The sequence below is a fragment of the Haliotis rufescens genome, unplaced genomic scaffold (genome assembly GCF_023055435.1).
Source record: "Haliotis rufescens isolate VD_foot unplaced genomic scaffold, xgHalRufe1.0.p SCAF_10, whole genome shotgun sequence".
Classification (NCBI taxonomy): Eukaryota; Metazoa; Mollusca; class Gastropoda; order Lepetellida; family Haliotidae; genus Haliotis; species Haliotis rufescens.
The window spans coordinates 36,829,974-36,857,868 of NW_025963780.1; the positions used below are offsets into that span (position 1 = coordinate 36,829,974).

At 42.3% G+C, this 27,895-nt stretch overlaps 1 protein-coding gene across 2 annotated transcripts; it reads right to left on the reverse strand.

The window, feature by feature from the left end:
* Positions 1-388: 388 nt before the first annotated feature.
* Positions 389-27,446, reverse strand: LOC124131067 (cyclin-dependent kinase 12-like). Of its 2 annotated transcripts, XM_046494153.2 has the most exons (12): positions 26,780-27,446; positions 20,760-21,230; positions 20,311-20,364; positions 15,806-16,465; positions 12,331-12,495; positions 10,832-10,968; positions 10,375-10,545; positions 8,957-9,146; positions 8,053-8,214; positions 6,541-6,735; positions 5,597-5,728; positions 389-3,724 (listed from the first exon to the last, which is right to left on the reverse strand). In XM_046494153.2, exons 1-12 carry the CDS (start codon positions 26,992-26,994, stop codon positions 2,338-2,340), a joined length of 3,939 nt encoding a protein of 1,312 aa, XP_046350109.2. In that variant the 5' UTR covers positions 26,995-27,446; the 3' UTR covers positions 389-2,337. The 2 variants fall into 2 exon arrangements, with proteins under 2 accessions (XP_046350109.2, XP_046350110.2); XM_046494154.2 differs by lacking the exon at positions 20,311-20,364.
* Positions 27,447-27,895: the final 449 nt, after the last annotated feature.

The window sequence follows — 27,895 nt, forward strand, 5'->3', positions numbered from 1 at the left end:
CACAGGCACAAACAGATGAATAACAGATCCTGCACCACTAAGGGAGGTAACTCCGTCTTAAGTAACTTGGAAACCGATGACCAAAACATAAGAACATGTTCAGACACATTCACATATCATTCACATATTACATAAACAAAATCAAGATACCCACAAATGTTTAAACAATGCATATGAAAAGTGACAAATCATAATCTGCACAAAAAACATACAGCATGGTAATAATATAACAACTTAATCTCAATCATTTAACTCACTTGACCAAAGACTGTAACAATCGGACATTATTTCTGATCTACAAAATTTCACAAGCACGAAAATAATGTGGGTAAGAGTAAATAGCAAATACAAATTAAAAATTAATTCATAAAAACCACCAACGCAATTCTGACAAGTATGTTTTTATTCAATTGCTTAATAGTACAATGTCACCGAGTAATAATTGACAGACACCAATCACGTGACATCGTTCACCAAAGCATGGCAAACTGACAGCGAACAGAGCGAGTCTTACTGAAATGAATACTCAAAGCAGCCAACACAATTTATAAAAGACATAAAACTAACCATTTCCATATCACATCAAGTGTTTACCAACATGATCTATTGCTTAGATGAACTTTCAAGGCTTGTCCAAATAATTCAATTATACTCTTAATTTGATTATTTTTTGTCTAAATATTTGAAACTGGAGGTTTGAATGTACAATGCACAAGAAAAGCCCATGAAAATGAAGAGCGCACCATTCAAACAGAGCTGAATCTAAAAAACTTGTTATCAGGAACTCATTATTCTTTGATTATGTAGCAGACGTACCAATAAGATTCAGCTCATCATAAACATACAAGAAACTTCCCATGAAATAATCATTTTTGAATTGAAACAATCTCTTCATTATAGATGAATCACGCTTCTGTCAAATTTGATCCATTTCAATCTCAACAGGTTGTCTGAATTACAACTTCTTTGCACTGTCAGAAAATTAAGAGGGGCTCTGGGTTCCTTGATGTGTAGTACTGTAGTATTGGTTCTAGTGACCCCAGTAATCAATTATTATAATAAGCGTCATATAAGGACCCATTACTTTCATGCTTAATTTCAAACACTAAGTAAATTCTATGATGGAAGAGGACCGAAGTGACTATTGCCTCCATGGGAGTGTATCTTAGTGCTTCAACATAACTCGGAGCAAAGTAAGAAACAAAGCTGTAACACTACATAAAAGATACATAATTGTTTATATGTCAGTGCAATTTCACCACCGACATTAATGATCAGAGAAAATTGAAGGGTAGCAAATGATACCCAAGTCATATCACATACATTCTTTCGATAGAGAACAGGTTTGATACAGGATCAACACCGAGTGTTGAGCCCAACAAGTTTACAACTCATTTCAGACTAGTGGCTTATGAAACTAAGCCAAATATCTGGAAAAACTTACTCAAGGTTGTCGCTTTTTTACTGATCTGGAACCATGGTACAGGAGAAGAGACTGCAGCACTTGAAGCAATGCAGGACAACTCATGTACATGTCCAACAAATGTACATTCAACCTCTGTAAAACACTTTTCATTTCGTGATCAAAGCATGGTGAACTGTTCATTGATTAATTCTTGGCACGAATGTCTGTACTAGGTCTGCAAACCTAAGACATGTCAGACCGAGCCAAACAACCAGCAAAATATAATGGTCATTTTACAGATTGTGTCTCTTGTATGAAGAACTTTGAGAAATATTTTCCTTCACATAAACGTGTAGATCAACTGTTGAATATGCTTGACAGCTGAACGCATGTCATCGACCGACAGCATGAAAAAGACCATCATCAATGACACAGTAAACACGGTCCTATGTCGCAGGACTAATTGTTCACAAAAAAAGTGTCTGCAGTCAATGGGATTCGTTCATAGTTGTATAAACTGCAGGTGTGTTATTCTTCCTGATGTGTACAGATCAGTGACATCAGAATGAGGACAAACCTAATTCTGAATTATTTGCACAAAATGATTTGAGATGCAGTGACAGTAATGGCCTTGCAGCCTTTTCATCAAAGACAGCCAGAGACTGTTGGGACGCTGGCTATGAGCAGAGTATCAACATATACCTAAACCATGTAAACAGTAAAAATCTCATATGTACAAATCATGGTACTGTCATCAGACTGAACATATATCCTCAAAAATTAACTCATCTCAAGCAACCATTCCCTGACTTATTCTTAAGTTAAGAATCATAATACTCAATATTCATCTAACAAAAGATGACCCCCAAAACATTGACAATCAACTCCAGTTGCCTTGCCATGGAATAACAGTTGTGGCGGGGTCGTCTGTACTATCTCCAGCCGCTCTGACCAGGATTATACTGTCCCTGGGGCCCTGGGTAGTTTTGCATCATCGGTGCAGGCCCTGATTGCATGTTTCCAGCACCTTGGTTAGAGTGACGGACGCTCTGTCCGGGAGGGGGGACGGAGTACCCACTTCGACTGAAGCCTGGAGGAGGAAGGGGCATGCCACTACCTGGCGGGGGGATTCCTGGGGGCGGTGCCTTGTACTGGTCAAAGTAACCTTGAACTTTCGCCTTGATCGAACTCCCGGTACCATCCATCCCCTGCTGAGTGGGAGGAGGGCCTTGTGATCCGTAGCCATAACTTTCACTTGTTGCACTTCCCTTTGAATCATCCGACCCGTAGCTGTACTGTTTGTGAATGGGGGGCCCACCTGTAGACATGGTCGTGCTTGTGACGGCCGCCATCGTGCTCCTGCCCTGGGCATCAGTCTTATGAGTGTCTGTTGTCATTCCTGGCGCTGTCGACTTGGGAACATTATAGCCATAGCCCTGGCTGCTGTACCCATGCCCGGACTCCGAAGCCCCAAATGAGCTCTTGACCGACCTGTAACCCCCTGCCCCACCACTACTGTCAGAATCACTACCCCCCATCACCTTCGACCCAGCCACCACCCCTATTCCCTGTTCGGCAAGAAGTTGAGCTAGTGCTGCCTTTACCCCTGCATTCTTATCGGAAGAGGTTTTCTCCTCGACGGAGGTCTGGGACACGAATGTAGAGGAGCCCCCACCGGAATTGTACCCACTTCCATAAGCAGCCCCAGGCCCTGCACCTGCCTGGTCATACATGTCAACAGGTTGTGAACCATACCCCTGGGAGTTCGGATTCGAACCACCCAAACCCTGTTTACTCTGAGGTGGTGCGGCCATGAGAAGCTGTTGCTTCAGATTATCCAACAGCTGAGATGTCTGTTGATCCACAGTAATGTTCAAGCTTTTTGCTATCTGTGATACACTGATTTCTCCTTGTGCAAGCTGAATCAGTTGCGCCAGATTGGCTGCATTCACTTTGTTAGCCTCCAGAGAGCTCTGCCGCTCCATGGCAGGCAGAGCGTCCCCGGCGCCAGAGTTTTTGTCCTTACCAGCCGCATCCAATCCGGGAATACTGTGTTGGTCTTTGGTTGAGCTATTGTTGCCAAACAAACTTGTAGACTTGCTATCACTGACAGATGTGCGTCGGTCCCCTCGCCCTGAATCTGCTGATCTCTGGGAACTACTTGTGTCTCTTCCTCCTCTCTCCTGCCGCGGTGGTTGCTGGGGTGTGCTGTTCTTGGAGACGGGTCCGCCTTGTTCCTGTTCCTTGCGCTGCTGTTCTCGTAACTGTTTCTTTCTTGTCTTGCACCACAGTTCGTGGCAATCCTGGTCTCTTGGCAAGCTGAAGAACAAAAGTACATAAGTTACAGCCCACATGAGCAACCCTAAAGAGAAGTGAGAAATTAGTAAATGGCTCAATTTAGTTTTTGTCAATAAAATATTTTTAAACCCCAAAATATTTTTAAACCCCAAAATATTTTCAAAACTGACAGTTTGCAACCTAACAGTACAATGGAAACACTGGTCCAGGAAACAGGTATTGTGAGGCAATTCTTTTGTTCACTTAATATTTTGAGAACTTTGTTATGTGATCAGATGATGCAGTCAAAACATGACATTATGTATCGTGATGCAATGTTTTTCGTTTGGTTGTTGTTTAAAGCCACACTCCAGCAATATGATGGCAGTCTGTATAAATAATCGAGTCTGGACCAGACAATCCAGTGATTGATATCATGAGCATCGATATTGTGATGCAATGACACCCCATTAAGTAATTGTGTGATGCAATGACACCCCATCATGCCATGAAGTAATTGTGTGATGCAATGACACCCCATCATGCCATTAAGTAATTGTGTGATGCAATGACACCCCATAATGCCATTAAGTAATTGTGTGATGCAATGATGCCCCATAATGCCATTAAGTAATTGTGTGATGCAATGATGCCCCATCATGCCATGAAGTAATTGTGGGATGCAATGATGCCCCATCAGGCCATGAAGTAATTGTGTGATGCAATGACATCCCATCATGCCATTCAGTAATTGTGATACCATGAAGTAATTGTGATGCAATGACACCCTATCATGCCATGAAGTAATTGTGATGCAATGACACCCCATTATGCCATGAAGTAATTGTGTGATGCAATGACATCCCATCATGCCATTAAGTAATTGTGTGATGCAATGACACCCCATCATGCCATGAAGTAATTGTGATGCAATGACACCCCATCATGCCATGAAGTAATTGTGTGATGCAATGACATCCCATCATGCCATTAAGTAATTGTGTGATGCAATGACACCCCATCATGCCATTCAGTAATTGTGTGATGCAATGACATCCCATCATGCTAGTAAGTAATTGTGTGATGCAATGACATCCCATCATGCTAGTAAGTAATTGTGTGATGCAATGACACCCCATCATGCCATGAAGTAATTGGGTGATGCAATGACACCCCATCATGCTAGTAAGTAATTGGGTGATGCAATGACACCCCATCATGCCATGAAGTAATTGGGTGATGCAATGACACCCCATCATGCCATGAAGTAATTGGGTGATGCAATGACACCCCACAATGCCATTCAGTAATTGTGATGCAATGACACCCCATCATGCCATTCAGTAATTGTGATGCAATGACACCCTAAAATGCCATGAAGTAATTGTGTGATGCAATGACACCCCATCATGCTAGTAAGTAATTGTGTGATGCAATGACACCCCATTAAGTAATTGTGATGCAATGACACCCCATCATGCCATGAAGTAATTGGGTGATGCAATGACACTCCATCATGCCATGAAGTAATTGGGTGATGCAATGACACCCCACAATGCCATTCAGTAATTGTGATGCAATGACACCCCATCATGCCATTCAGTAATTGTGATGCAATGACACCCTAAAATGCCATGAAGTAATTGGGTGATGCAATGACACCCCATCATGCTAGTAAGTTATTGTGTGATGCAATGACACCCCATTAAGTAATTGTGATGCAATGACACCCCATCATGCCATTCAGTTATTGTGATGCAATGACACCCTAAAATGCCATGAAGTAATTGTGTGATGCAATGACACCCCATCATGCTAGTAAGTAATTGTGTGATGCAATGACACCCCATCATGCTAGTAAGTTATTGGGTGATGCAATGATGCCCATGACAAATACTGAGTTGGGGTACTCACTCTGGAGGGGGTATGGCAGCAGGATTGATGTCTCTGAGCCAGGGACACTGTAGTCCCTGCTCCGCGGTACAGCGCCGCGATGGGTCCAGCTCCAACATATGGTCCATCAGGTCCAGAGCTGCCTTTGGGATGCTGGAACACAACGTAACAGGGCATAAGTACTCTAAAACTGGCAAAGTTCTGTTTTCTTCATGACAAGGTCCTCCTTGCTGAATGTTTCAGTGTTCAAATGTAAGCATGAAAGTCCAGGGGATAATATTTAATGGGTACTTAGATTCGAAGCAGCAAAAGTTAAGGACTCCCTTAGTTTTTAACACTTCAGGTTGGAGTAAGTCATGCTTCCACATCACACAAGTGCATCACCAAAATGTCTGTATTAACATAATTACTAAATTTACAAACACAATATTGTCTAAATGTGCACAATGAAAAAGATACGACCAAATATGATGCTCAGCATTAAGGGGATAAAATAATGACTAGCCGTATCGGAGTTGGTATGTGTCTGAGTGGGGTATCCACGCTAAACTGCAGCATGGTATCTCAGTGGGCAAGCACTTTAAAACTGGCTAGAGTGAGTGAGTGAGTTGGGTTTAACGCCGCTTTTAACATTATTCCAGTTATATCACGGCGTGTCAGCTTAATGTGGGAGGAAAGCCCGAAGTGACGCAGGTCTAAGACGTTTACCACTTCGGTGAAACCCACGAGCAGGGGTATGGTGCTGACAAACCTAGAAACATAACTGGGGCGAACCGGGATTCGAACCCACAATCATAGGTTTCTGGCATGCCCAAGGGACGCAACTCTGCACAGCGAATCGGGGCATAAGTCCAGACATGTACAAGCAGCCAAACACACGCATGTCGCTATGCAAGTGCAGTAATCTTCAACATGAAGGTAAACCCCGTTTCACCCGACCCCGAGGTTCCTTCTACAGTACTTACAAGGAAAACTCCTCCCTGAGCCTTCGCCGGTACTGTCTCTTTGGCTTGAATGTATGGAAGAGCGGCAACTTGATGACATCCGGCCAGTTGGCGGGACATGGGGAGCCACATGTCTTGCTGATCAGCTCAAGCTGGGCAAACTCCTGCACTGCCGCGAAGATCGGCTTACGTGTGAACAGTTCACCCAGGATACACCTGAAATATACATCATGCCATCAGTCTCACAGTTGCTCATAGTGCTACAGAGGAGTTCTGCAGTACACTTCCTGAAGAGACTGGTTTTCTAGCTTGATTTGATAACTTTGGTGCAGAATAGGAAAGAAATCGGGGAAACAAAAGACTTTAATTTGAAATTTGAAGCAAATAGTTGTAGCTTGTTGGCAGTTCTGAGGCTTCAAACAGGATGGTACTTCTGTAACTTCATCAAGTATGAAGCCGCCTTAAACACGTGTACTTTTTTAATTCATCTATTCACTTAACATTTTGAAGATTAACATGTTGTTATCTTTAACATTGGTTATTGGTGAAACAGCCAGGTTCGCAAAATGAAGATATGACTGAATTGGGAAAATGTTCAAAAGTTTGGAATTTTTAATTTTACAGACTTTAGTCACACATTTGGGGCCAAATATCAGGATTAACAAATTTCATATGATTAAGATATGGAAGGGACCAAATTGAGTTGGTATTCCAATAATTCTTCTCAAAAGTAGTTAAAACACCAAATTACTAACTGTAGTTAATCTGTCATGCCATGTCACAAACTGAAATTGCTCAAAGCATGGAGCATTGACATTAGCAATATTTCAGACACGATGGCTACAGTTTCATACATTGTAACCATGTGGGGCATCAAAACTGGTTTTTGGCTTGAGCCAATGGTGAAACCTGGTCTGCCCATCACCTCCACATACCGTATTTTCTTGAGTATAGTGCGCTTTTTTTTCTAAAAAAACACAGCTGTGTAGAAGGGGGTGTTTTCCCCCATGGAAAGTGAGTGAGTGAGTGAGTATGGTTTTACGCCGCTTTTAGCAATATTCCAGCAATATCACGGCGGGGGACACCAGAAATGGGCTTCACACAATGTACCCACGTCGGGAATCGAACCCGGGTCTTCGGCGTCACAAGCGAACGCTTTAACCACTAGGCTACCCGACCGCCCCCCCCCCATGGAAAGACATAACCATGAGTGCGTAACACCGGAAATACCATGTCAACAAATCCATACTGAAGTACGCAAATTAGTCATGTAATTACACTGTCTGGCTATAAAAAGTGTTCTTTGTATATCTGGACTTCTGTTTGTAACTTATTTTATTAATTTTATTCAAAATTCCTTTTGCTATTGTTTTAATTAATTTCAGTGAAAATCGTGTGTGAAGTGAGAATGGATACATATATCATAAATGCCATACTGTGACTGGTTAAAAGTCATATTTGTTTTTGTTCGACGATTCTATGTCAACACGTAATTCCCGCGATCACGTGCACGGGAGTGGGATGTGAACTCACCCCAAACTCCAAACATCAACGGGTGGACCATATCTTTCCTCTCCTAGGAGCAACTCCGGCGGGCGGTACCACAACGTGATCACCTTGTTTGTGTAGAGGCGATCACGGTCGTCGGCATGGTAGTAGCGAGCCAGACCCAGATCTCCCAACTTGATCTGGCCTCTGTCAAAACACACAGCATCAGTTCTATGTTCCAACAGCTGACACTGATGACACACTGCTGGTGAGGTTATGTGTATTTCCACAGGTAACGACAATTTAACCATTGGGGAGATGTTTTCATAAGGGAAGGAACACATGACTACATTATTTACTTGGAAGAGACAGATGCTATATAGTTGTTAACCTATTGTTGTTAACCATATTCTTGGTCACACTGAGCATAGTTTTAGGTGTACTTCCAGCAACGTGTGAGGAACACCAGAATACTTACATACAGTCTGTAAGGAACTTTTGACTTTACTTGCCCGAACTTGTACTTTGGCATGATTTTCAGTAAATAGTTGTCTTAGATTATGGACTAGTACAAGCAGATCTCGCCAGGCCATAAAAAATTAGAAAGGCTTTGGACGAGTGGATACAGGTGAGACTGCATACATACATTGTACTACGGGAAGAACAAAAGGCAGATCTTTGGTAGAACAAGCCAATGATTTGCAGGGAGTGTTGTCTAACAATCAGTGACAGCTATAAATGACAGCTGACAATGGGAAACCAGCATGAACAAATATCCACTCTGTTGTTACCAATGATACACAACTACACTGACACAAAAACACAATATCAGTATCAGCAATTTAATTTAAAGATACCCATATTACATTCTTTTTTGTAAATTCTTGAAGTATTTCATCATGCTTTTTCAATGAATAAATGTTTGAAGTCAAGAAAGAAGATCACTTACCTGTTATTCAGCAAAATGTTCGAACACTTTATATCTCTGTGAAGAAAATTCTTTCTATGACAATAATCTAAACCATACAAAAGTTGCTTCATAAATGATGCTATATTTTCTTCTTTGAAGGTGACGAAGCCTGACTCCAGCAGGCCCATGAGATCATGGTCCATATATTCAAACACCAGATAGAAGGCACCTGCAAGGGAAACTCAGACATTTCAGAATGTCTAAAACTTCAAAATAGAAGGCATAATGACTCTCACCACACACTCCTTGTTTATTCAGGGATGGCAATTAGCACATGCCCGCTAGCCTGCACCACTTGTTAATCTTAAATGTATCCAAAGGGCAACAAGAAATCCATTTTGGGGTATTGCTGTATGTTATCACTGTTCGGACTAATAGACGTTCTTTGTTATATCCATCCCTGTTTATGATACATGCTAGGATCAGACAAAGAATGAAAGAATCTGGCAAGACAAAGGGCATTTACAATTATCCATGACAACAGGGTACTGTGAAACACAATCAAACTGTGACCACCTGGTCCTCATTTCAGTCAGATTTATGAGGTTGGTTGGTTGGTTGGTTGGTTGTTTAACGCCACACTCAGCATTATTCCAGCTATATGACGGTGGTCTGTAAAATAATCGAGTCTGGACCAGACAATCCAGTGATTGATATCATGAGCATCGATCCACGCAATTGGGATCGATGATATGCATCAACCAAGTCAGCGAGCCTGACCACCCAATCCCGTTAGTCGCCTTTTACGACAAGCATTATCGCCTTTTACGACAAGCATAGTCACCTTTTACGGCAAGCATGGGTTGCTGAAGACCTATTCTACCTCGGAATCTTCACGGGTAGTCAGATTTAAGAGGTACTGGATGGGATACTGGGAACACGTTCTGCCCAGGGTTGAATGGGTTCTAGTTCCGTGCAACCGATGTTTCTTGTTTAACGCAGACCTCGGCAAAATTCCAATATTCCAGCCATATGAAGGGATGAGAATGGATATTTCCTTTTCAGCTGAAACTTCATTGCAATGGAGCATGGTCCATATTTTGGAGGTGTATTTGGGGGAAATCATCAGATTTTAACAAATTTGCAGTCACAAAAATTTGTTGTACCACACCTCGGGATTCGATGACATGCTGTCAAGCAGGTCATCGATCCATTTTGTCACCTCTTACAACCAGCATAGGTTGAGGACCCAGAATCAGCACGGAGTCCAAGTAACAGTAAGCTAGAGAATGACTGAGATGTGTAAATACATCTTCGAGCAGTATTTCACGGCGCATCAGTTGAATGTGGGATAAAACATTATTCAAAATCCTGATAAAAAGATCCTGGCATACTTAAGGGATGCAACTCTGCACAACCCAGGGACTCCTAATTGCCATATAGCATAAGACACAAACCTTTATCTTTCTTGAAGTCAAGAACATCTTGCTTGTCTGTCACTATCTCCTTTAAGTTGACAATGTTCGGATGCTGCAGCTGTCTCAGAATCTTGATTTCTCGGACAGCTGTGATAGGAAACCCTTCCTTCTCATTCTCTAGACGCACTTTCTTCAATGCCACAAAGTCATCTGCAACAGAGTCAATATTATTTACTGGATCTGGGTACCCAACATGTTGACAAAACAAAAAACACGGGACACATTTTTGGCATAGCATTTCATTCAATGCCCCTAATCATTTACAAATTAAGGGGGGCGGGGGGGGGGGGGGGATCATCAAGTTCTGCTACTGTTCTTTAATCTAGGGTGGGGTGAGGTGAAATGGGGTTGAACGTCGCGTCCAAGATTATTGCAGCATGTGTGTAGTCTGCCCCCTTCCATGTTAATGGTGTTGTGGTCATTTTGTACCATGTACCTGTGAATCTGTCCTTGGCTTTATACACTTGGCCATAGGTCCCCTCCCCAATGATCTCTAGTATCTTGAAGAGGTCCACGCTCCTCTCTCCCCAATCTCCCTTGATTCTGTCATCTGTCCGCCGCTGTAGACACAGCCTGAAACATAGTTATTATTTCTTCAATTATCATGGTCATACTTCCTCATTCAGTCAGTCTGAAACATGATCATATCTCCACGGGGACAAGCACAGGGTGCTGGGAACCTATTCTGATCTGTCATCTCCACAGGGACAAGCATGGGGTGCTGGGAACCTATGCTGATCTGTCATCTCCACGGGACAAGCATGGGGTGCTTGGGACTACTGATCCGTCATCTCCACAGGACAAGCATGGGGTGCTGGGGACTACTGATCCGTCATCTCCACGGGGACAAGCATGGGGTGCTGGGAACCTATTCTGATCAGTTATCTCCACAGGGACAAGCATGGGGTGCTGGGGACTACTGATCTGTTATCTCCACAGGGACAAGCATGGGGTGCTGGGAACCTATTCTAAACGGTTATCTCCACAGGGACAAGCATGGGGAGCTGGGAACCTATTCTGATCGGTTATCTCCATGGGGACAAGCATGAGGTGCTGGGGACTACTGATCTGTTATCTTGAGAGGGACAAGCATAGGGTGCTGGGGACTACTGATCTGTTATCTTGAGAGGGACAAGCATGGGGTGCTGGGAACCTATACTGATCTGTCATCTCCATGGGGACAAGCATGGGGTGCTGGGAACCTATAGTGATCCGTTATCTCCACAGGAACAAGCATGGGGTGCTGGGAACCTATTCTGATCTGTCATCTCCACGGGGACAAGCATGGGGTGCTGGGAACCTATACTGATCTGTCATTTCCACGGGGACAAGCATGGGGTGCTGGGAACCTATACTGATCTGTCATCTCCACAGGGACAAGCATGGGGTGCTGGGAACCTATACTGATCTGTCATCTCCACGGGGACAAGCATGGGGTGCTGGGAACCTATTGTGATCTGTTATCTCCACAGGGACAAGCATGGGGTGCTGGGAACCTATACTGATCTGTCATCTCCACGGGGAAAAGCAGGGGGTGCTGGGAACCTATTCAGGGTGGCGTTTTTAAAAGTCTTAGTGCTTAGGTGATCATAACACCCATACCTTAACACAGACTTACAACAGTAGTAACGCTAAGGTTGTAATCTCCACAGGGACAAGCATGGGGGATTGAGAAACTATGTGGATCTGTTATTTCCACAGTGATGGGTATGAGTGCTGGGAACCGATTCTGATATGGAATCTCCACGGGGACAACCATGGGTGCTGGGAACCTTTCTGATCCGAATAGGTTCCCAGGGACAAACATGGTATTTTTTATACCTATCCACAGATCTATTTTACATGAACCAGGTTTACAAGAAACATGACCCCGACATCCTTACCACATAAATAGGATAATTTCAAATCAAAATCAATTTTTAAGAACTCTCTCACCTCGGCCTTTTAAATTTCGCGGGTGCATCATCAGGTTTTGAATCATCCTCCTGCTCGATGTCCATGTCTGCATCATCATCTTGGAAGTTTTCATCCATACCGGGTGGCATCGGGAGATCTGATATGCCCCGTGGACGCGGGGGAGGTGGTGTCAGCCTCCTCTCACTGCGTAAGATGGAAGAAAGTATTTTATCATCCAAAAATCCAGAGTCACATTTGACAAGCTAAAACGCATGTAACAAAGAAAAATAGCGTGATCACTATCTCCTGCTATGGGCACATTAGAATTTTGTTTGCTCATATAGTAGTGAATATAAACTGTAGAGTCCTATAAAGCCTTAAGAGATAAGGACTTGGGCAACTTTATGTCATCAGAAAAAATGACTAAATGTGAAACTAATGCACATAAAAGGCCCCTTCTCGGGGGAAAAATAACTCAGTCTTGATAAGTATCTCTTAAATAAACTTCAGTAGTTTCTGAGAAAACTTGTCCCCATTGCAGAAACTATGCACCAAGTAAAATAACATGGTTGGTTTGTTTGTTTGTTGTTTTACGCCGCACTCAGCAATATTCCAGCTATATGACGGCTGTCTGTAAATAATCGAGTCTAGACCAGACAATCCAGTGATTGATATCATGAGCATCGATCCACTCAATTCGGATACGATGACATGCTTCAACCAAGTCAGCGAGTCTGACCACCAGATCCAATTAGTCGTCTCTTACGACAAGCATAGTCGGCTTTTCAGCAAGCATGGGTTGCTGAAGACCTATTCTACCCTGGGCCCCGTTCCTCAAAGCGATCATAGCGCTAAGGTGATCGTAAGTCCCATACTTTAACATAGGCTTACAATCATCGTAGTGTTAAGATCGCTTTGAGGAACGGGGCCCAGGACCTTAGTGGGTCTAAAAGAACATGGATCAAGGGCAGTATCTCTGTATAATTTAGGGCACCCATTTTTGAACTAGGTCTTTACAAGTATCTCTTAGTCAAGCATGCAAACTTTCATTCATGTAACTTCAGTAGTTTCTGAGAAATTGTCTCCATTTCATACAGTATGCACTAAGTTGAAAAGCACGGAGCAAGGGCCACAACTCAACAAGGAATTTACAACACCAATTTTGGAACTCATTTGAGATCAAGACTGTTAACATCAGTGTGTAAAATGTCATTTTCTCTGACTCAAATCATTTTAGAGAAAAAAAATCCCCCTTGGAGGGAGGGACAGACAAACTGAGGAAAATGAAAATAATCATAATATGACAAGTTAATCATAAAATGTAAATGTCATTTGTGGTCAACTTCAGTTCTCCCAATCAGTGAATCTAGCCAGTTCTGAGAAACATAGTCTGGGATGGTCCCCTGGAGACCCTGGGTCCCTGGGTCCCTGGCAACAGTTCTGGACAACGGGGGTCCCTGGTCACAGTTCTGGACAACCGAGGTCCCTGGCAACAGTTCTGGACAACAGGGGTCCCTGACCACAGTTCTGGATCACAGAGGTCCCTGACCACAGTTCGGAACAACAGAGGACCCTGGCCACAGTTTGGGACAACAGGGGTCCCTGGCAACAGTTTGGGACAACAGAGGTCCCTGTCCACAGTTTGGGACAACAGAGGTCCCTGGCCCCAGTTCGGGATCACAGAGGTCCCTGACCACAGTTCGGGACAACAGAGGTCCCTGTCCACAGTTCGGGACAACAGAGGTCCCTGGCCACAGTTCGGGACAACAGAGGTCCCTGTCCACAGTTCTGGACAACAGAGGTCCCTGGCCACAGTTCTGGATCACAGAGGTCCCTGACCACAGTTTAGGACAACAGAGGTCCCTGGCCACAGTTCTGGATCACAGAGGTCCCTGACCACAGTTTGGGACAACAGAGGTCCCTGGCCACAGTTCTGGATCACAGAGGTCCCTGTCCACAGTTCTGGATCACAGAGGTCCCTGGCCACAGTTTGGGACAACAGAGGTCCCTGGCCACAGTTCGGGACAACAGAGGTCCCTGGCCACAGTTCTGGATCACGGGTCCCTGACCACAGTTCTGGATCACAGAGGTCCCTGACCACAGTTCTGGATCACAGGGGTCCCTGACCACAGTTCTGGATCACAGGGGTCCCTGACCACAGTTCTGGATCACAGAGATCCCTGGCCACAGTTCTGGATTACAGAGGTCCCTGGCCACAGTTCTGGATCACAGAGATCCCTGACCACAGTTCTGGATCACAGAGGTCCCTGGCCACAGTTCTGGATCACAGAGATCCCTGACCACAGTTCTGGATCACAGAGGTCCCTGGCCACAGTTCTGGATCACAGAGGTCCCTGGCCACAGTTCTGGATCACAGAGGTCCCTGGCCACAGTTCTGGATCACAGAGATCCCTGGCCACAGTTCTGGATCACAGAGATCCCTGGCCACAGTTCTGGATCACAGAGGTCCCTGGCCACAGTTCTGGATCACAGAGATCCCTGACCACAGTTCTGGATCACAGAGGTCCCTGGCCACAGTTCTGGATCACAGAGATCCCTGACCACAGTTCTGGATCACAGAGGTCCCTGGCCACAGTTCTGGATCACAGAGGTCCCTGGCCACAGTTCTGGATCACAGAGGTCCCTGGCCACAGTTCTGGATCACAGAGATCCCTGGCCACAGTTCTGGATCACAGAGATCCCTGGCCACAGTTCTGGATCACAGAGATCCCTGGCCACAGTTCTGGATTACAGAGGTCCTCGGACACAGTTCTGGATCACAGAGATCCCTAGCCACAGTTCTGGATTACAGAGATCCCTAGCCACAGTTCTGGATTACAGAGGTCCCTGACCACAGTTCTGGATCACAGAGATCCCTGACCACAGTTCTGAATCACAGAGGTCCCTGGCCACAGTTCTCGACAACATGGGTCCCTGGCCACAGTTCTGGATCACAGAGGTCCCTGGCCACAGTTTGGGACTTGTGTAAAATCAATAGCTAAGATGATCTCTCATTGCTAGTTGACAATAAAGAGAACAGACTATGGTCGTATCATCAGGTAGGAATGCTGTATTCCTACAAACTTTTAAAACATATTGTACCAAGTATAGTAAAACCTGACTACCCGACCACCCCCAACTCCTGCCGAGGCGGGTCTCTTGATTAACAGGGTCCAGACTATTGACAATTTACTGTCTATATCTAGAGACACTATATATCTGGCTACGAAACCTAGCATGTACAATTTCTTTTGGTTCTATACTCGGCAGTATTACAGCTACATGACGCAAGTCTGTAAATATTAAAGTCTGGACCAGACAAACCAGTGATTGCCTAATTAATAATCGATCTACGTAATAGGGATACAATGACATGCATCAAAGGCAGCGTGTTTACAAAAAGCATGGGTTGCTGAAGACGAATTCTAACCCAAATCTTCACAGGGGGATACAAGCATGGGTTGATGCAGACCAATTCTAACCCTGATCTTCACGGGGGCTAGCATGTACAAACCTGAAAGGACTCCTACTACGACTGCGCTCACGCTCACTCTCGCTGTCTTCTGGAGACAGCTGAGGCATGGGGAGCCTTGTAAGTGATCCTGGGTGGTACGCGCGGCGGTTCTCCTCCGGGTTTGGCATCCGTACACTCCTCTCATCTAACCTCATCTCCAGCCTATCACTCCTCCTCTCTTCCACAACACGCCGCTCTTCAATATGCTCACTACCTCGTTTAATATTCTCTACTTTTATCACAATGTTTTCCTCTATCTGTCCTAAAGCTCGTTCTGGCTTCTTTGGAGGTGGCGTTATTGAATGTCTAGATTTAGGCATCTGTTCCGGAGGAGATGACGGAATGACTATTGGACTCTCACTACGATTCACTTTCACATCTGATGGCATCGGCCTGTCATTACGCGACCGTCTATTTTCACGTGCTCGCTTATGCTTACTCAACTCAGCGGCTAAGCTTGAGGCATATTCAATTTGTGGATTGTTTCTGTTGTTGGAATAAGAAGAGCCACTTCGTGATGGACTAGGGGAGGGACTGACGGAGTCCCTCCTGTAGGAATGACTGCTGTATGCCTTAGAACGACTGTTGTGTTTCTTGGTGGAATACCGAGATGGTGGGCTGAGACCCCGATCCTGAGACCGTCTCGACGACTTGTGTTTTCTGCCAATACAAATAATATAATTTAAGCATGAACCAGTTATGACACATGGACAACTTATGCTTTCATAACGCATTAGTCTGTATAAAAGAAATTTGAGCAGACTTGCCCATTCTCTGGCTCTAAGCATTCTTTGAAAACAGGGACAAATAGAAATAGGACCAGAGCTCCAGATAAGCTGCGTATCTGCGTAAAATACGCATCAGAAATGCAGAAAAACGCAGTGAAATATAATTCAAGCGTATCAAATACGCAACGAACATTACAGATACGCTACAAAAATAAAACTAGTGCGTATCATCAAAATATTGTGAAGTCACCCTGCGTATTCGATTAGCAAATCAGCAACTTATTTTGAAATTATATACGGACATTCCGTCAACCTTGCCAAACTCCACGATGACAGTTACATCATGATCATTTGCCATCACACTTTCTTGTGGAACTATCGCGGTATTTTTGAGTCCTATAAAGCTCTCGAACCCACATGACAACAGTTTGCAGGGACTAGATGAATAGTGTTTTTAAATATTTAACTTAAATACCCATGTGTAAAAACTAGTGGGTAACAGAAATTTGAATACCCAGATAAAATTACTGATACCCAATGATTTTAAGATGCATGGGTAAAATACCCACAACACCAAAAGCTTATCTGTAGCTCTGAGGACATTTACATGATTTTATGCTTTCAATAGGATATTTATTTATATCATTACCAAATTTGCAGGACATTTTGGATTTTCAGTCTATATCTTAGAAAATTGACAAATCTGAAAACTTGATTATTATTAGCTGAGCTTACTAGATCAAACAAATTTTCCACACATGCGATTTGGACTATTGATCAAAGTCACAGACTCACTATTTGAAACACTTTGCGGGGATATTTCATATTTTTTTACCAAGACCTCCAAAAATGAGATATGAGTTGTATTGGACCAAAAGGAATATTGATATCGAAATTTCAGTTTGGAAGAAGTCTTACTACAGATAGAAACTCAGCAATATTCCAGCTATATGACGGCAGTCTGTAAATAATCAAGCCTGAACCAGACAATCCAGTGATTGACGTCATGAACATCGGGATACAATGACGTACAACCCAGTCAACTGACCACCCAGTCCCTTTAGACCAGTGTTAGGGCAAGCACGAGTTGCTGATAAAAAAACATTAACAGGGAAAGAATACCACAGGAGGGACTGACAAAGACGTTAATACGCGCCCTTTGGAACGCACATGTGGCAACAAAAACAGTGACTTTGATCCATCTCTGACCTCGGTGAATATCATTTCATGTGCTAGATAATAAAAAAAACAGTCTCCTTCCTTTTCTTTGAGATTGATACCATTCAGGATTACCATAGAATACCCTTATGTTCAGCCTACTGTCAAATTAATTATTTCCTGAGTGTTGATCCAGTGTACTTGTTAGCCTAATGTTTATATCACAGTTTGACATGTGGCAAGGAACACATCTTACACCCACAAACATATCTCTCTGGATTGTAAACAGCTTCATTGACAATGACTGATTAACATGCTCAGCCAGACAGTCACGCCGACCAGAAACATCTATGACCAATTAAGCAATTAACATACCAGGATTTGACTAAAGGAACTTAATTTTAACCTCCACCAGGCGCATGTTGACATGAAAACCAAGTTGCACCAAACAAAACCAGGTTGCAACATAGACAGATGAATTTATTAAAGATGATACATAGGACTGTCGGTGTCACAAATTAATTATACATTTATTTTACAGTCTCTGGTCATATAAACATGTGCTCATAATCTTAAACATGTGAGTGAGTGAGTTGGGTTTAACGTCGCTTTTAACAGTATTCCAGTTATATCGCGGCGTGTCAGCTGAATGTGGGAGGAAAGCCCGAAGTGATGCAGGTCTGAGACGTTTACTACTTCGGTGAAACCCACGAGCACGGGTATGGTGCTGACAAACCTAGAAACATAATTTGGCCAAACCAGGATTCGAACCCACAATCATAGGTTTCTGGCATGCCCAAGGGACGTAACTCTGCACAGCGAATCGCTCCGCCTTAGATGACTGGGCCACCCGTGCCCCCCTTAAACATGTAGAAGTATGCAGAGTTTGTTGATGTCAAGCCTAAAAAAATTTGTTTATTTGTTTTAAGTTTAAATCCTCACTCAGCCATTCTCCAGCAATATGACGGTGGTCTGTAAATAATCGAGTCTGGACCAGACAATCCAGTGATTGATATCATGAGCACTGATCCATGCAAATCAGCGAAACTGACCACCCCATCCCATTAGTTGCCCCTTACAATAAGCATAGTCGCCTCATAAAACAAGCAAGGGTTGCTGAAGACCTATTCTAACCCGGCTCATCACGAGTCCCTGAGAAAGCATTACAAACTACATGTAACAAAGATTTGTGATGTAGTATGGTAAATAAACTTGAGTGGTATTGAGTGTATTCAAAGAACAATTGCCAAGTAAGGGTGAAGTCATTGATAGACATTTAGAAGTTGGAAAAACATGAATACATGACACTTATTATGAAGGGCAACTTCTTTTATTCTTTGTCACAACGTTTCAGAGCTACTTCTTGCTCCTTCAGTAGGCGAATGCTGAGTAAGAAGAAGTGTCCCATATGACTGGTATACCGCGATTTGAAATACTAATGAACATCTATCAGACAATTTATGTTTGTACCTTCAAGCAACCATTTAGCATCGAAACTACGTCATAATTGTCCAGTATATTCCTGATTATTTGAGAAGTAAAACACAGCAGTTTTAGAAGCATAGTGTGTTAGTATTGGAAATAGCTTAGAGTTCCAAAATCCACATTTCTTATATGTAGGCATTCATTTCTCAGGAACGTCAATTCATCTGTTTCTGCCTTCTTTCTACAGTTCAGAAGTGATCACCATATCCACGCCAAGGTCAATATAGACCAGTGAAATATATGCCTAAATGTCTGGGAGTCTTTTCTGTAAAACAAACTATAATACACACAAGAAAACATGGACTAGCAGGTTCATTTTCACAGGGCACTATTGTAAAGACTGCTTATAGATTGATGTAGAAGTTGGTCCGGGTGTGCCTAATACAGTATTTTACTTATATGGCCTTAAGCATGTTCAGAGAGGTTTTCAAACATGTTTATAGTCTGTGCCAAAAACTGTTCAGCATTCCAGCATGAACTTGGCTCTTTGCATCAGTAAAAGTAGACAGGTTATCAGGTGGGCTATAATTAGCTGAACTGTCCCCACATCGGGTTGACTGAATACAATTTTTCTAGACGAGGGTTTTGGGCTATTGGTTAAAGCTGCAGACTGCATCTAGCATTATTCAAGCTACAACACAAAGACATTGACTTCATCACGTGGAGTATCCAACATGACCAGAAAGATTCCACCTCAGGCTTACCCACACACCTGGTTGATGGGAAGCAGTGAAAGATATAAGCGGTAGCACAAGCCAGTTTCACTAATAACAAAGGACTTACGGGATCGGTTGGTCAGGCTCACAGACTTGGTTGATGCATGTCATCGTATCCAAATTGCATGGATATCAATTACTGGATTGTCTGGCCCAGACCCGATTATTTACAGATCGCCGTCATATAGCTGGAATATTGCTGAGTGCGGCGTTAAACAACAAACAACAAAACTAATAATAAAGGCATCATTTTGACGATGTTCCTAGCCTATCAATATACAGCGAAGTAGGTTAATTTCTTCCCTGAAGGAATATTAATATCAACACTCAGACAGGCAGCCATAGGTAGCTTTACTACCATGTTTCTAGAAGAGACTTAATGTTAAAGCCACACTGTGGAGGCAATGTCTAGACCCACCTAGAAAGTCCTCCAACTTTACTTTCATGACTATGTTGTTTCTTACTGTACTCCCTGTAATGGACAAAAGCACTGTACAACATCACATGATTATAAAACATCAAACAAAGATGGATTACCTCCCTTGGTACACAATATCAAGACACACACCTGCGTACATTTCGTCCACATCATCGTTGACAAACACATGACCACCAGAACAAGTGACACTACATTACCAAACATGCATCAGTCTTTATCTGACTTATCTTAGTCGACCTCATATTACTCAGCTTACAGCTCATGAATGACAATACAAAATAATCTTTCCATACAATCAAATAAAATTTTAATAGGGAAAAACAAACGAAATAACTCGATGAGACATCAATATATTACAATTTATCACAGAAAATCTAACAAACCCACAAAAACATCTATTCAAATCAGATCTTCATAAAAAAACTAACCTTGGGGGGCTTCTCTCCCGACGATCATATCTTGCATTGCTGTATGGGCTGGGACTTCGTGACCGATACCGCTTGCTTGTGTTCTTGGGGCTGTAGTCCCCACCGCGACCACCACTATATGCCCCCCCTCCACTAAATGCCTTGGGCATGTCCCCAGAATAAGCTTTAGGGTGCTCCTGGTGCTTCACACTCGGCTCGCGGTAGCTTCTCGATGATTCACGCACCTTTTCTGGGGAATAGTTCCTAGGTCTTTTATTTGTTTTTCGAGCTGAAGAGCTCGTATAAGGAGGACTTTCCTCCCTCATAACTGGAGAGTTACTCTGACTCCTGTCGTTGAGGTATGCACGTATTGCTGTGGCTGGGGATTCCGCACGGCCCCCACGGGACCGTTCTCTATCGGACACTCGACTAGGACCAACTCTACCGGGAGATCTTGCTGCTCGTTTCGATAACTCAACTTCAGAATCCGAACTGAAACAGTAACATATTTAGTCAGTACCTAAACTAAATGAACATAAAATTCAGTGTTCGTTAGTTTGTTGTTAAAAGCCACACTCAGCAATATTCAGTTATATAAAGCCATTAAAGGTTGTCTGTAAATAATCGAATCTGGATCAGGCAATCCAGTGATTGACATCATGGGCATCAACCATGCATCAACTCAGCGAGCCTGACCATCCGATCCCATTAGTCACCACTCACAAGCATAGTCGCCTCTTACAACAGCATTAGAAATTGGCACTAGTCCTGTAGTCCTTACCAAACTGCCCAATAGTAAAGGTATCCTAAGGACTAGTAGAAATTAGCCTGTTTTAAGGGTTTTGCTGTGTGTTATCATTATAAGGACTAGTTGACAAAAACTGTTAGTTTCTAACCCTGTTATAAGCATGGGTTGCTGAAGACTTACACTCTACCCGGATCTTCAAAAGTCACAAAACTCAGCGAGTATGGTTTTACGCCGCTTTAGCAATATTCCAGCAATATCATAGCGAGGGACGACAGAAATGTGCTTCACACATTGTACACATGTGGGGAATTGAACCCTGGTCTTCAGTTTGTTAAGCGAATGCTTTAATCACCAGGCTATCCCACCACCCCTATAAAAATCTGAGGGCAGTCGATGAAAAGAATTTAGAGGCTACTAGACTGGCCTTGGCTCTTTGCATCAGTTAAAGTTGATTTTAGTGATATTATTTGGACCAATATTTCTGAGCTCACTAGACCGAACAGAAGTGAACTTGAATCATGGTTCGGACTGGCGGCTAAAGTCAAAGAGTGTGATGGTATTTGAAGGCATGGTCAAATGATGAAAACTTTCAGGATGAGATACATAGACTGTGCACATGAACTGTCAAGTCTACAAGCCTAAATAATGCTAAGCATCATTTTCAGTAGAATACAGTTCAGGGATGGGAACTAGCATTAGCCCGGATCAGTTTTGTTGATGTTATCCAAGGTGTCCAAGGGTTAGTGCCATTTCAAACATTTTGTTACCAATAATCGGGTTAGATGTTCTCGGTTACTTTCCATCCCTGCTGTTGGGAGTCTTTTATTATGAAAGATTGACCATGCCTCCATAATAAACAAACGGCCCACACCACATAACTGAAGTCTACTGAAGTAGTTAAAACCAAAGGAATGCACACCCAAAGTATCCGACAAAAATATTTCTGCAGTTAAAAGGTTCAAAGAATGAAGTGTAAGGCATAACTGACTTCAGAGCTACAGATAAGCAGTGTATTTGCGTAAAGTACCCCCCAAAATATTCAAAACTCAATTACTTTCAGTTAACTTGCGTACAGAAACAGATGCATTAAATGAAAGACTCAAATGTATGAAAACAGCACGCAAATACCCAATGAAGATTTTTCAGCATGCGTACAAAAGAGCTATTTCCGAAACACAATTACGAGCTAATTTACTTTCTGAGTCAATCCTATATTATTATAACCGTAATATACATCTAAAACATTATTTATTTTTTTTAATCTTAAAATGTTCACTCATTTGGGGAAAAACACAATAGAATGATGAATAGATGAATGAAAACATATTGGTCACCCAATGAAAAATGTAATAACACCAATTAAAATAGCAAACTTCGCGTAAACACTCAATTGCTCAAAAAGATATCAGGAGCTCTGTGACTTCCTACTAACTTTGTATTTATCTCGACTCATGGCAATCAATTGATTATATTCTCTTATATATTTCATTAGCTGGTGTATATATCATATGTGAACAGTTTTTCATTGTCCCTATGTTCTCATTATTAGCGAACAGCTGACTACAAAGGTTGAAATATTCTGACCTGACAACAAATTTAGACTAACATTACCATACCCCGTTCACAAAAAAATGAGGTGGTTGCGTAGAATAGTGGTTAAAGCGTTGACTCGTCAGGCTGAAGACCAGGGTTCAATTCCCCACATGGGTACAACGTGTGAAGTCTATTTCTGGTGTCCCTCGTCGTCATAGTGCTGGGATATTGCTAAAAGCGATGTAAAACCATACTCACTCACAAACGAAATGCTGATTGTATAATACTGTAAGAATGAGTGTAAACACGCTACATTAATGTCATTTGAGTTAAACATGGTTGATGATAGCAACAACCTCTTGACTAGCTCCTATGTTTTATCAGTCAGGAACCATATGGCTACATTCAATGTTTCTTGTTCAATGTTTCTTGTTCAATGTCACACAAAGTGATGTTCCAGCTAGATGCCAATGCCAATGCCTATAAATAATCGAGTCTGGACCAGACAATCCAGTGATTGACATCATGAGCATCGATCCACGCAATTTGGATACAATGACATGCATCATGTGCATCAAACGAGTCAACGAGCATGACCCCCGATCCTGATAGTTGCCTTTTACGGCAAGCATGGGTTGCTGAAGACCTATTCTACCCCGGATCTTCGCGGGTCCATTGATATTATGAGCAACATCCCACGCTACTGGGTTATAGGGGTGAAGTGATGCAGCAAGGTCACAATGCGATACGTATCTTGATACATAGGTAAAAATATGATACATATCGCGATACACATATTTACATCAAATTGCATGGAAACTTCTTGACTATAAATATTTCGGAGCATGTTCTTCAGGAAAAGCTAGCTGTAAACATGTTCATAGCTGCTATTTTCAGCAGTGAATATGGAACGCTAATTACAACACATTTTGTAATATTTGACTGACAAAATTGCTGGGGTTCACTAAACGATATATTTAAGCAAGTGTATCGTCTTGTATCGATACAGAAGAAAATGTACCGCATCGTCGCATGAAAACTAACAATGCACTGGTGTATAGTTTCACCCCTACTGGGTTATGATGTTCCGCAATCAAACAAGTCACGAAGCCCGACCACTCAGTTTACAACATCACCTCGTACAACAGGGATTCCGGGTTATAACTGGTCCCCAGTAACTCAGGCTTCTTCAAGTTGTTGGAAAAGAAGAACAGATCCCTGCTCTACACTACAGCACACACTGAAACCTCACAAACTGGTTGATTTGTAGGCCATAGCAGCGACAAGAGAACAAGAACAGATGAACAGGACATGGTAAGGACATAGCTAGATAAGGGATCGATTTAAGGAACTTTATCTAACCTGTACCCAGTGCATGGTGACATGAAAACCCAATTGCACCGAAAAAACCTGATTGCACCCTAGCTCCCATAAATTAATCAAGTTTGAAACATAGGCCGGTCTGCAGACAGTGTCACACAAATTAATGACATCCTGCTGTTAGGGTAACAGGCACATAATCTTCAAGTCCCCACAGTTTGATGTCAAGCCCACAAAAGCCATCTTCCCGAGGCAAGGGAGTTAACTGACTATAAAAGTCCAGTTTCCACACTTGCCGAACTAGGCTGGTATTATGGAGTTACATTTTGGCTGGACTAACGAGTCTATGCATAGTCGAATCAAAATCGCGCACCGAAATCGAAATCCGGTTCGTAAACTGTCATGCAGATTTCAGTTGACTGCAGGATTTGCAAAGCATGTGCATCGCTAACTCGTTGTCAACAGATATTTTCTAAATCTTTTCATGCTTTTAATCAAGGTGCTCACGTGATTTGATGCACTTCGTGATGTAAGACTCGTTTTATCACAATATAGATCTTGATTATCAATCAGATCATCTTGACTGGGCGCCAACGTTTTGTTTGAAGCAAATGCAAGTGATACGAGATGTTGAATCTGATTGGTCAATAGGAGAGGCATAGAAAGGACATAACTCGTAAAAGCCACTGGTGGCACTACTTTTGAGCCCAGGAATTCCAGCCTAGTTCGGCAAGGGTGGAAATTGGACTTTTAAAGTCAGTTAACTCTCTTGCCTCGGGAAGATGACAAATGCATGACAAATTACACATAGCAAAGAGCTTAGTGATGTATTATGGTAAATATACCTTAGAGGTATTGAATGTGTTCAACATGTTCAAAGATTGATGTTGTGTGGACAAGTAAGGGTTAGGCTAACACAAAGTTTGAATATTTTTTACATGCACTTGGTCAAAACTTATCAGCATTTGTGTGACCCTGTAGAAACAATAACCACAGACATTATCATTCACATCTTTCCCTAACTCGTGAAGATCTGGGGTAGAAAAGGTCTTCAGGCGACTATGCTTGTAGCAAGAGGCGACTAACAGGATCGGGTGGTCAAGCTCGTTGACCTGGTTGATGCATGTCATCGTATCCCAATTGTGTGGATCCATGCTCATGATGTCAATCACTGGATTGTCTGGCCCAGACTCGATTATTTACAGACTGCCGTCTTCTAGCTGGAATATTGCGGAGTGTGGCGTTAATTGCGGAGTGTGGCGTTAAACAACAAACATCTTTCCCTGGACATTCCAGGTCAGGGCTCAACTATGGTCGTGAGATTATTACTTTTGAAACACTTCAGCACTTGCACCCATCTTAATACTTTACATTAACTTATATACTCTTAGTCTTATTGTTCGTTGGTTGCAAACACTGCACTTAGCAATATACCAGTCATATGACAGTGGCCTGTAATATTATGAGCAACCATCCACGACATATGATGACACATAACTAAATCAACGAGTTTTACCAGGGTATGAAACTCCCAAAAATTTCAGCCAGACCACAGGACTGGCTAGCTGAAATACTTGCCAGCCCTGACCAAAACCTGCCTGCCCACTATAATCATATGTTTCTCAGGATAAGCTAACGGGGTTTCTTTTTGGTTACATTTTATCATTCATCTTTACATGTGAATTAATGCTTATTATCGGGAAATATTTAGAATATTTTCACATATGAAATATAACCCGACCGTTGGGCAGGGGGATTTGAAAATCTGGCAGGTTGAAATCAACCCGCCTCAGACGGTCGGGCAGGCAGGTATTTCGAACACTGGTTTTACAACCCAAACTATATCTTATGACCAGCATAGGTTGCTGAGGACCTATTCTAATCTGAATCCCCACTGAGCTGATATTATCTTCGCAACTATTGGCAATAACATTCACTAACAAGCACAAGGTATTAGTATAAATCAAACTGTTTTATACTAGTTACATAATGGCCCATAGTTTCAAATGGAATTCAAATCAAAATTTGAAGATCTGGGATGAGCTTATCATGCTTATGAGATGCATTGTTCTTTTAATATTTAACACACAAGGCCAAGTCACCAAGAAACGGTGGCTTTGGAATTGCTTTTTATTTTTCAAATACTGACAATGCATTAATTACAAATATGAGAACAAATATTTCGACAATTTTGCGGTACATCAAGCTCGTTTGTGACGTAGTGTCATTCGTTGAAAGCGTATTATACTATAGGTCCACAATATTTCACATGGCAAATATCCACGTGAACTGTTTCTAGTGACCTTGACCTTTATCGATGAGAGTCTACAACTTAACAAGAATAAGCTTAAATATGGGTTTTCTCGTTAACTTGGTAAAATCTCAGAGATTGCATTACATTACACAACATGTGTACTTAGGCTACAACACACATATTTACCTAATATCATCGTAACTCGAGGCTACGAGTGATGGCTTTGGGACAGGTGCACTTTTCTTCTCTTCCCTTTCTCTTGACTGCTTGTGCCGTGACTTCTTCTTTTTCTTCTTGTAATTGCCTTGCTGAGTAGGAACTAAATGGGCATATGATCTGGCATCATATTCGTCGTCATAAAATGGGCTGGCATGTTTTCCTCTCCGTTTCTGCCTCGACATATTCACATCGTCCGAGGCGAGCCACTGGGCCAACAATGGCGGACAGAAGCCTAGTCGTCAACTGGTTGTAACAATGTGAAACTTTACAGGCAAACGAAGGGGGAAGTTGGACTTTAGATTTCGCAAAAAAGGTTAAATTCCGTCGTCATTATTAATTGAAATAAGATGATTATATCGACTTCGGTTCAGTCCTTTGAATACGGTTCTGTTTAACGAGATTTCATTAACTTTTGAATCCAATATGCTGTCTCAGCACAACAATGTTTATAACCGCTGTTTAACTATTTTCACAAATATTAGTGAAAAATAATTGAAGAAATATTTTCTGAACTCTTTTTTTTTCACGATTTCATCATTTTGAAATTCAGATGTGACGACAAATGTCGTGATTTGAGAGATTACTGCACGAGGAATTTTTGTACATTGCCAAAACGCCATAAGCCCTAGCGATGAAGCAGTGCATTGTGGGAATAGGCTAATGTTGCGTTCAGGGCAGCGAAAATTGACTAGGAACAAACAAACATTTTACGTTGCAGAAGCAATTGCAACTTTGCTTAAAACGGTACACATTTGGATTGTAAATGTGGATCAGTTATAGCGGAAAGAAATCAATATGTATTATACCAGTATATGATATAACCAGAGTATGTGACACATGACTGAGAGTTTCGATTATTCGACATCACTTACAAAAACAAACAAACAAACAAACCTTTAGTGGCATTTTAAGTTGGTATGATGAAGAAGGGAGATAGTTCTATGAATATTCAACGTCTTTACTACAATGAATGCGACGTTTCGCGAATAGCACGTTAAGATTGCAGATGTGGCGTAAGCAATAAGCAATATTCGCTCTCATAATGAATACTGGAAAAGCAAAATGTTTAAAATATCAAATCTC

What these genes read in the sequence shown, in the direction of transcription:
- LOC124131067 (XM_046494153.2), bottom strand. Translation starts at nt 26,994, where the DNA reads ATGTCGAGGCAGAAACGGAGAGGAAAACATGCCAGCCCATTTTATGAC. An exon ending in CGGGAGAGAAGCCCCCCAAG is followed by an intron (nt 20,365 to 20,759) that starts GTTAGTTTTTTT and finishes TGTCCATTACAG; the next exon opens with GGAGTACAGTAAGAAACAAC. An exon ending in TGACTTCAAGAAAGATAAAG is followed by an intron (nt 9,147 to 10,374) that starts GTTTGTGTCTTA and finishes TTTCCCTTGCAG; the next exon opens with GTGCCTTCTATCTGGTGTTT.